The 9,171-nt window shown below is 49.8% G+C and overlaps 1 protein-coding gene across 1 annotated transcript; it reads right to left on the bottom strand.

The window, feature by feature from the left end:
• Nucleotides 1-6,209: 6,209 nt before the first annotated feature.
• LOC110204117 (putative protein SPATA31F2P) lies at nt 6,210-9,170 on the bottom strand (the record flags this gene model as incomplete). The annotated part of the gene is given in 6 exon segments (XM_020980444.2): nt 6,210-6,496; nt 6,499-6,653; nt 6,656-6,988; nt 6,991-8,064; nt 8,067-8,201; nt 8,204-9,170. Coding segments are annotated over 6 exon segments (2,868 nt in total), but the record flags the coding sequence as incomplete, so codon positions are not given.
• Between the last annotated feature and the right edge of the window lies 1 nt (nt 9,171).

Below are 9,171 nucleotides of genomic sequence, written 5' to 3'. Positions count from 1 at the left end.
TCCCCATATTAATGGAAAAGAATACTGTCCTGATCAGAGGGTATGCATTCATGAGAATCACTCTCTCTGTTGGGACTGGCTTTTTTCTGAGGGAGCAAAAGTTGTCCTCAGAAGGCATGAGGGAGGAAGGATCATTTTCCTGCTGAACGGACATATCTGAACAGTGATTGAAGCGCTGGCACTGTTCTGGGTTCCAGAAGTGTGGATGGCCCTTGTGGCAATTGAGATGGTGGATCTGACTCATTGGGGGGCCTTGGTACTGACCAGAAGGTTCTTACTTGGGAATGGTAGGAGTGCTCCTTGAATTCCACGTTCTTCTTGGCTTTCTGTCCTTACTTGTGGAGCCGCTGGCTGAGATGGGACCTTCTTAGGAATACCCTTCTTGGATGGTGACACCTCAGCCCTGAAGGTGTGGACTAAGTTCTGACTCCCAAGTTTTTTCTGAGGCTGAGCCAGTGAAGGAAGTGTTTTATCTTTTCCATAAAGCTTTTTTGAAGGGGTTTGACTCTGGGGAGTATAACATCCCCTCTGGGACCTGCATACTTTTTGCTCTCTGGCCACTTTGATGGGATTTTAGGGCCACTGGATTGGGAGTCTCAGGGTTCCTTGTCAGAGAAACGTGCCCTTCAACTTTCTTTGGCTGCCTTTATGGTCATCCCTCTCAGCTCTTTCCTCTCTGGCACTCCAAAAAGTGCCCCTGAATTCTCAGCTTTGGAAAAGATTGAGGAAACTTCTGGAGGGGGTGGTGCGATAAGGGACCTTGTCCCTAGATGTGGGATCTCTGGGCCCTGCTCATAGGAGGCTTGGTTGGTCTTATGGCCTTAATTGCATGGCTCCTTTTTGAGGAAGAGGTCCCACACCCTGCATCCCCTCCACCCTGATCTTCTCCTTTGGAGCCTTCTATCTTGTTTGGGCTTGAGCCGATGCCCTTGGCCCGCAATCCCAGGGACTCTGTGGCTCCACTTTCCAGTACTTCCCTTGCTTGGGCTTCTCTGTTCTACTTCCATATGTACATGGAGCACTTGAGCATCAGCCATGCCCCTACTGGGCTTTTCGGGAGTGTGGCGGGGTAACCTTGCAAACCTGGAAGCCTGGGATCTGGGGGATGTCAGGGAAAGAGCTGTGGGGGAGCTTTGAGTTTGGTACTCTGATTTTCGTCAAACTGAGCTCCAGCTTATTGGAGAGCTGCTCCTTAAAATACGTCCAGCTTGGAACCTCAACATCTCTTGCCGCTGGTAATGAGCACATTTCTGGGAACTCTTGGCTCCCTGGTCTGCCGAGAATCCTTTGTAGTTCTTTGGGGCTTTCTGGACTACCAGCTGTGGGAACATGTCCTAAGCCAGGCTCAGGTAAAGAAAATTGCAGAGCTTCAGAGATTCCTAGAATCTATAGCTTTCTGGGAATCCCCATACTTACTTCTAACACCTTCTTCCTTAGGTGGGAATCCATCTTGGCCAAGATGACAGACTTACTTGGCGAATAGGGACGCTGTGGGCAGTCAAACCCTCTTTGTTCACCTATTCCCTGTGGACTCTTCTCATCACCTCCTCTTTCTGGTACTGCCTCTGAGACGTTTATCTGTTGTGAAACCACTAATTCATTTCCAGTGTCCCTAGAATTCGTGTGGAATCATTAATCTCTGCTTTGGGGAGAACTGATTGTTCTTCAGCCCATATCCTGTAGCTTATGGGGTCAATTTGTTCCTTTACTACCCCTTGCCCCATGCCAGGCACATCCGTTTGGGAAATAGCTAAAGGGACATTGCCCTATAGAGAGCCACATAATAAAGAGCTGGTAATCCTGATAAGAAAGTCAAGTATTTGTGTCTCAAAATCATTTGCAGTTTCTCCATTACGCTCTCTGGGAGGGTCACAGCCTGGTCTGGCTGCCTCATGGTTTCATGCAGCGGTGTTAGTTTCTGTTGGTGCACACTCAGCTCCATCCATTCTATTGTATTTGGCTCTTGGAAAGCCAAGCCTTCTGACTCCATATTGGAGTGGGCAGCTTCCAAAGTTCTCTGGGTAGGAGGGTCTCCCGCTGACAATTGGTTCCCAATGTCCCATGACCCAGATATGATGTCTGGAAAGCTCCCTTGTTTGATCTGCAGACATTTTTTCTCTATGTGCATTTGCACGGTCACCCTAGCTGTGCATAGGGTTCAGGCTTGATGAAATGGGCAGGAGTCCTAATGGGAGCAGGTGCTTGAGCCATCTTGAGTTGGGGATTTTCATTCTGGGGAAGTGTCACTTCGATCGAGGTGCTCTCAGGGACTTGTGGCTGGTTAATTGAGGACAGAAGCAAGGGAACAGACTTCTGGCTTGACTGAGGTGGCCTTAGCTGATGCTGAAGGATCCGCTTCTGAAAATGTAGCTCAAGGAGCCTCCTGGCACGGTCCGGCAAGAAAAAAAGCTCCCTTGTGAGGACAGAGACATTCATTTGGGACAAGTTCTGCCTCACAGAGTTCATGATCGAGGGTCTCTGGGACTGTTGACTCATCTGGATGAAGGAGGGTAGACCCCATAGCATTTGGAGCTGTCTCTGTAGTAGATGCCACTCCAAGGTTTCACATTCAGCTACCGGGAGAAATGGGACATTGATTTGGGTCTTTTCAGGGGCTTTGGTGCTGTTGCCAATCAGAATAGGTGGAGAAGGAGGAGGGGTAGAATGTGGCAGCAAGGGGAGGAAGGACAATTCATTGAAGAGGAAAGTACTGTCCAAAGAGAGACGCTACTGCGGGAGAGGCAGTCGTGCCTCAGAAAGGTGGCTACCAGGGATTCACTGTGCAGAGAGGGGAGACCGCAGAACAGTTGACTACTTCTGTTGCAGACAGTTCTTCTTGACGTGAGTAGTCCCCCATTCAGGGGACAGGAGTTGGTCAGGACTGGGATGGAAGGAGGAGGCAGAGCCATGCTAACGCAGTTTGGGGACTCTTCAGAAGTTCTCCTCAGCTCTGCTTTTCCTAAAACAGGAGGGATCATCTCAGAGCCCAGGAAGGGCTGAGCAGGCTGATCTGTCCCCCGCAGTGCCAAGGGATGGGTGGCTGCAATCTTCACCTCTGCTATAGATACGTTGGAGACTTCCTTTGGGAAGAAAGGGACTATTTGATTCCCAGGGCAAGAATGTTGACATGCTTCTGGCATGAGTTGTTGGATTGATTCCTGTACTCTCTGGGGGAGACCCCATCTCTGGAAATGCACTCTCTTTTGAATGTGCACCTCTAGAAGCTTCTGGACTTGAGGGCTAAAAAGTGAACGGTTGTTAGGCAAAATTGTGAGCTGCTGTACGGTTGAAGAGTGTCTGGTCAACTGAAGGAACTCAGTATTCAGCAAGACGACTTTCGATTTAAAATCCTCATTCTTGTTACTCCATGTGACAGACTGGTCCCTGTGGTCACTGGCATCTTGCTTTGTTTGGGGGTCCTTGGGTTTCTCTGGAGTGGAAAACGAGGTCTCCTCCAAAGGGTTTCTTGACATTTTGGTTACAAAGCCCTTCTTCTCCAGCTGGAGCTGTTCAGTCCAGGAGTTTGGGACCCTGGGTGAAGACAGGGAGGCTGTGTGAGTTGAAGGAGTTTGGACTGGGAGTGGGGATGACAGGGATTCCGTAGATGAGCTTCGGTCCAAACTTTTCGGCTCCTCCTTTGAGAGAAGAGGTCCCGCACCTTGCATCCCCTCCACCCTGACCTTCTCCTTTGGAGCCTTCTATCTTGTTTGGGCTTGAGCCGATGCCCTTGGCCCGGCAATCCCAGGGACTCTGTGGCTCCACTTTCCAGTACTTCCCTTGGCTTGGGCTTCTCTGTTCTACTTCCATATGTACATGGAGCACTTGAGCATCAGCCATGCCCCTACTGGGCTTTTTCGGGGAGTGTGGCGGGTAACCTTGCAAACCTGGAAGCCTGGATCTGGGGGATGTCAGGGAAAGAGCTGTGGGGGAGCTTTGAGTTTGGTACTCTGATGTTCTCGTCAAACTGAGCTCCAGCTTATTGGAGAGCTGCTCCTTAAAATACGTCCAGCTTGGAACCTCAACATCTCTTGCCGCTGGTAATGAGCACATTTCTGGGAACTCTTGGCCCCTGGTCTGCCGAGAATCCTTTGTAGTTCTTTGGGGCTTTCTGGACTACCAGCTGTGGAACATGTCCTAAGCCAGGCTCAGGTAAAGAAAATTGCAGAGCTTCAGAGAGTTCCCTAGAATCTATAGCTTTCTGGGGAATCCCCATACTTACTTCTAACACCTTCTTCCTTAGGTGGGAATCCATCTTGGCCAAGATGACAGACTTACTTGGCGAATAGGGACGCTGTGGGCAGTCAAACCCTCTTTGTTCACCTATTCCCTGTGGACTCTTCTCATCACCTCCTCTTTCTGGTACTGCCTCTGAGACGTTTATCTGTTGTGAAACCACTAATTCATTTCCAGTGTCCCTAGAATTCGTGGTGGAATCATTAATCTCTGCTTTGGGGAGAACTGATTGTTCTTCAGCCCATATCCTGTAGCTTATGGGGTCAATTTGTTCCTTTACTACCCCTTGCCCCATGCCAGGCACATCCGTTTGGGAAATAGCTAAAGGGGACATTGCCCTATAGAGAGCCACATAATAAAGAGCTGGTAATCCTGATAAGAAAGTCAAGTATTTGTGTCTCAAAATCATTTGCAGTTTCTCCATTACGCTCTCTGGGAGGGTCACAGCCTGGTCTGGCTGCCTCATGGTTTCATGCAGCGGTGTTAGTTTCTGTTGGTGCACACTCAGCTCCATCCATTCTATTGTATTTGGCTCTTGGAAAGCCAAGCCTTCTGACTCCATATTGGAGTGGGCAGCTTCCAAAGTTCTCTGGGTAGGAGGGTCTCCCGCTGACAATTGGTTCCCAATGTCCCATGACCCAGATATGATGTCTGGAAAGCTCCCTTGTTTGATCTGCAGACATTTTTTCTCTATGTGCATTTGCACGGTCACCCTAGCTGTGGCATAGGGTTCAGGCTTGATGAAATGGGCAGGAGTCCTAATGGGAGCAGGTGCTTGAGCCATCTTGAGTTGGGGATTTTCATTCTGGGAAGTGTCACTTCGATCGAGGTGCTCTCAGGGACTTGTGGCTGGTTAATTGAGGACAGAAGCAAGGGAACAGACTTCTGGCATGACTGAGGTGGCCTTAGCTGATGCTGAAGGATCCGCTTCTGAAAATGTAGCTCAAGGAGCCTCCTGGCACGGTCCGGCAAGAAAAAAAGCTCCCTTGTGAGGACAGAGACATTCATTTGGGGACAAGTTCTGCCTCACAGAGTTCATGATCGAGGGGTCTCTGGGACTGTTGACTCATCTGGATGAAGGAGGGTAGACCCCATAGCATTTGGAGCTGTCTCTGTAGTAGATGCCACTCCAAGGTTTCACATTCAGCTACCGGGAGAAATGGGACATTGATTTGGGTCTTTTCAGGGGCTTTGGTGCTGTTGCCAATCAGAATAGGTGGAGAAGGAGGAGGGGTAGAATGTGGCAGCAAGGGGAGGAAGGACAATTCATTGAAGAGGAAAGTACTGTCCAAAGAGGAGACGCTACTGCGCGGGGAGAGGCAGTCGTGCCTCAGAAAGGTGGCTACCAGGGATTCACTGTGCAGAGAGGGGAGACCGCAGAACAGTTGACTGTACTTCTGTTGCAGACAGTTCTTCTTGACGTGAGTAGTCCCCCCATTCAGGGGACAGGAGTTGGTCAGGACTGGGATGGAAGGAGGAGGCAGAGCCATGCTAACGCAGTTTGGGGACTCTTCAGAAGTTCTCCTCAGCTCTGCTTTTCCTAAAACAGGAGGGATCATCTCAGAGCCCAGGAAGGGCTGAGCAGGCTGATCTGTCCCCCGCAGTGCCAAGGGATGGGTGGCTGCAATCTTCACCTCTGCTATAGATACGTTGGAGACTTCCTTTGGGAAGAAAGGGACTATTTGATTCCCAGGGCAAGAATGTTGACATGCTTCTGGCATGAGTTGTTGGATTGATTCCTGTACTCTCTGGGGGAGACCCCATCTCTGGAAATGCACTCTCTTTTGAATGTGCACCTCTAGAAGCTTCTGGACTTGAGGGCTAAAAAGTGAACGGTTGTTAGGCAAAATTGTGAGCTGCTGTACGGTTGAAGAGTGTCTGGTCAACTGAAGGAACTCAGTATTCAGCAAGACGACTTTCGATTTAAAATCCTCATTCTTGTTACTCCATGTGACAGACTGGTCCCTGTGGTCACTGGCATCTTGCTTTGTTTGGGGGTCCTTGGGTTTCTCTGGAGTGGAAAACGAGGTCTCCTCCAAAGGGTTTCTTGACATTTTGGTTACAAAGCCCTTCTTCTCCAGCTGGAGCTGTTCAGTCCAGGAGTTTGGGACCCTGGGTGAAGACAGGGAGGCTGTGTGAGTTGAAGGAGTTTGGACTGGGAGTGGGGATGACAGGGATTCCGTAGATGAGCTTCGGTCCAAACTTTTCGGCTCCTCCTTTTGAGAGAAGAGGTCCCGCACCTTGCATCCCCTCCACCCTGACTTCTCCTTTGGAGCCTTCTATCTTGTTTGGGCTTGAGCCGATGCCCTTGGCCCGGCAATCCCAGGGACTCTGTGGCTCCACTTTCCAGTACTTCCCTTGGCTTGGGCTTCTCTGTTCTACTTCCATATGTACATGGAGCACTTGAGCATCAGCCATGCCCCTACTGGGCTTTTTCGGGGAGTGTGGCGGGTAACCTTGCAAACCTGGAAGCCTGGGATCTGGGGGGATGTCAGGGAAAGAGCTGTGGGGGAGCTTTGAGTTTGGTACTCTGATGTTCTCGTCAAACTGAGCTCCAGCTTATTGGAGAGCTGCTCCTTAAAATACGTCCAGCTTGGAACCTCAACATCTCTTGCCGCTGGTAATGAGCACATTTCTGGGAACTCTTGGCTCCCTGGTCTGCCGAGAATCCTTTGTAGTTCTTTGGGGCTTTCTGGACTACCAGCTGTGGGAACATGTCCTAAGCCAGGCTCAGGTAAAGAAAATTGCAGAGCTTCAGAGATTCAGAATCTATAGCTTTCTGGGGAATCCCCATACTTACTTCTAACACCTTCTTCCTTAGGTGGGAATCCATCTTGGCCAAGATGACAGACTTACTTGGCGAATAGGGACGCTGTGGGCAGTCAAACCCTCTTTGTTCACCTATTCCCTGTGGACTCTTCTCATCACCTCCTCTTTCTGGTACTGCCTCTGAGACGTTTATCTGTTGTGAAACCACTAATTCATTTCCAGTGTCCCTAGAATTCGTGGTGGAATCATTAATCTCTGCTTTGGGGAGAACTGATTGTTCTTCAGCCCATATCCTGTAGCTTATGGGGTCAATTTGTTCCTTTACTACCCCTTGCCCCATGCCAGGCACATCCGTTTGGGAAATAGCTAAAGGGGACATTGCCCTATAGAGAGCCACATAATAAAGAGCTGGTAATCCTGATAAGAAAGTCAAGTATTTGTGTCTCAAAATCATTTGCAGTTTCTCCATTACGCTCTCTGGGAGGGTCACAGCCTGGTCTGGCTGCCTCATGGTTTCATGCAGCGGTGTTAGTTTCTGTTGGTGCACACTCAGCTCCATCCATTCTATTGTATTTGGCTCTTGGAAAGCCAAGCCTTCTGACTCCATATTGGAGTGGGCAGCTTCCAAAGTTCTCTGGGTAGGAGGGTCTCCCGCTGACAATTGGTTCCCAATGTCCCATGACCCAGATATGATGTCTGGAAAGCTCCCTTGTTTGATCTGCAGACATTTTTTCTCTATGTGCATTTGCACGGTCACCCTAGCTGTGGCATAGGGTTCAGGCTTGATGAAATGGGCAGGAGTCCTAATGGGAGCAGGTGCTTGAGCCATCTTGAGTTGGGGATTTTCATTCTGGGGAAGTGTCACTTCGATCGAGGTGCTCTCAGGGACTTGTGGCTGGTTAATTGAGGACAGAAGCAAGGGAACAGACTTCTGGCTTGACTGAGGTGGCCTTAGCTGATACTGAAGGATCCGCTTCTGAAAATGTAGCTCAAGGAGCCTCCTGGCACGGTCCGGCAAGAAAAAAAGCTCCCTTGTGAGGACAGAGACATTCATTTGGGGACAAGTTCTGCCTCACAGAGTTCATGATCGAGGGGTCTCTGGGACTGTTGACTCATCTGGATGAAGGAGGGTAGACCCCATAGCATTTGGAGCTGTCTCTGTAGTAGATGCCACTCCAAGGTTTCACATTCAGCTACCGGAGAAATGGGACATTGATTTGGGTCTTTTCAGGGGCTTTGGTGCTGTTGCCAATCAGAATAGGTGGAGAAGGAGGAGGGGTAGAATGTGGCAGCAAGGGGAGGAAGGACAATTCATTGAAGAGGAAAGTACTGTCCAAAGAGGAGACGCTACTGCGTGGGGAGAGGCAGTCGTGCCTCAGAAAGGTGGCTACCAGGGATTCACTGTGCAGAGAGGGGAGACCGCAGAACAGTTGACTGTACTTCTGTTGCAGACAGTTCTTCTTGACGTGAGTAGTCCCCCCATTCAGGGGACAGGAGTTGGTCAGGACTGGGATGGAAGGAGGAGGCAGAGCCATGCTAACGCAGTTTGGGGACTCTTCAGAAGTTCTCCTCAGCTCTGCTTTTCCTAAAACAGGAGGGATCATCTCAGAGCCCAGGAAGGGCTGAGCAGGCTGATCTGTCCCCCGCAGTGCCAAGGGATGGGTGGCTGCAATCTTCACCTCTGCTATAGATACGTTGGAGACTTCCTTTGGGAAGAAAGGGACTATTTGATTCCCAGGGCAAGAATGTTGACATGCTTCTGGCATGAGTTGTTGGATTGATTCCTGTACTCTCTGGGGGAGACCCCATCTCTGGAAATGCACTCTCTTTTGAATGTGCACCTCTAGAAGCTTCTGGACTTGAGGGCTAAAAAGTGAACGGTTGTTAGGCAAAATTGTGAGCTGCTGTACGGTTGAAGAGTGTCTGGTCAACTGAAGGAACTCAGTATTCAGCAAGACGACTTTCGATTTAAAATCCTCATTCTTGTTACTCCATGTGACAGACTGGTCCCTGTGGTCACTGGCATCTTGCTTTGTTTGGGGGTCCTTGGGTTTCTCTGGAGTGGAAAACGAGGTCTCCTCCAAAGGGTTTCTTGACATTTTGGTTACAAAGCCCTTCTTCTCCAGCTGGAGCTGTTCAGTCCAGGAGTTTGGGACCTGGGTGAAGACA

The sequence above is a fragment of the Phascolarctos cinereus genome, unplaced genomic scaffold, assembly GCF_003287225.1.
Source record: "Phascolarctos cinereus isolate Bilbo 61053 unplaced genomic scaffold, phaCin_HiC Scaffold_104;HRSCAF=652, whole genome shotgun sequence".
In the NCBI taxonomy this organism is placed as follows: Eukaryota; Metazoa; Chordata; class Mammalia; order Diprotodontia; family Phascolarctidae; genus Phascolarctos; species Phascolarctos cinereus.
Note: the sequence above shows the minus strand (reverse complement) of the source record. Positions and strands in the feature narration are given on the sequence as shown.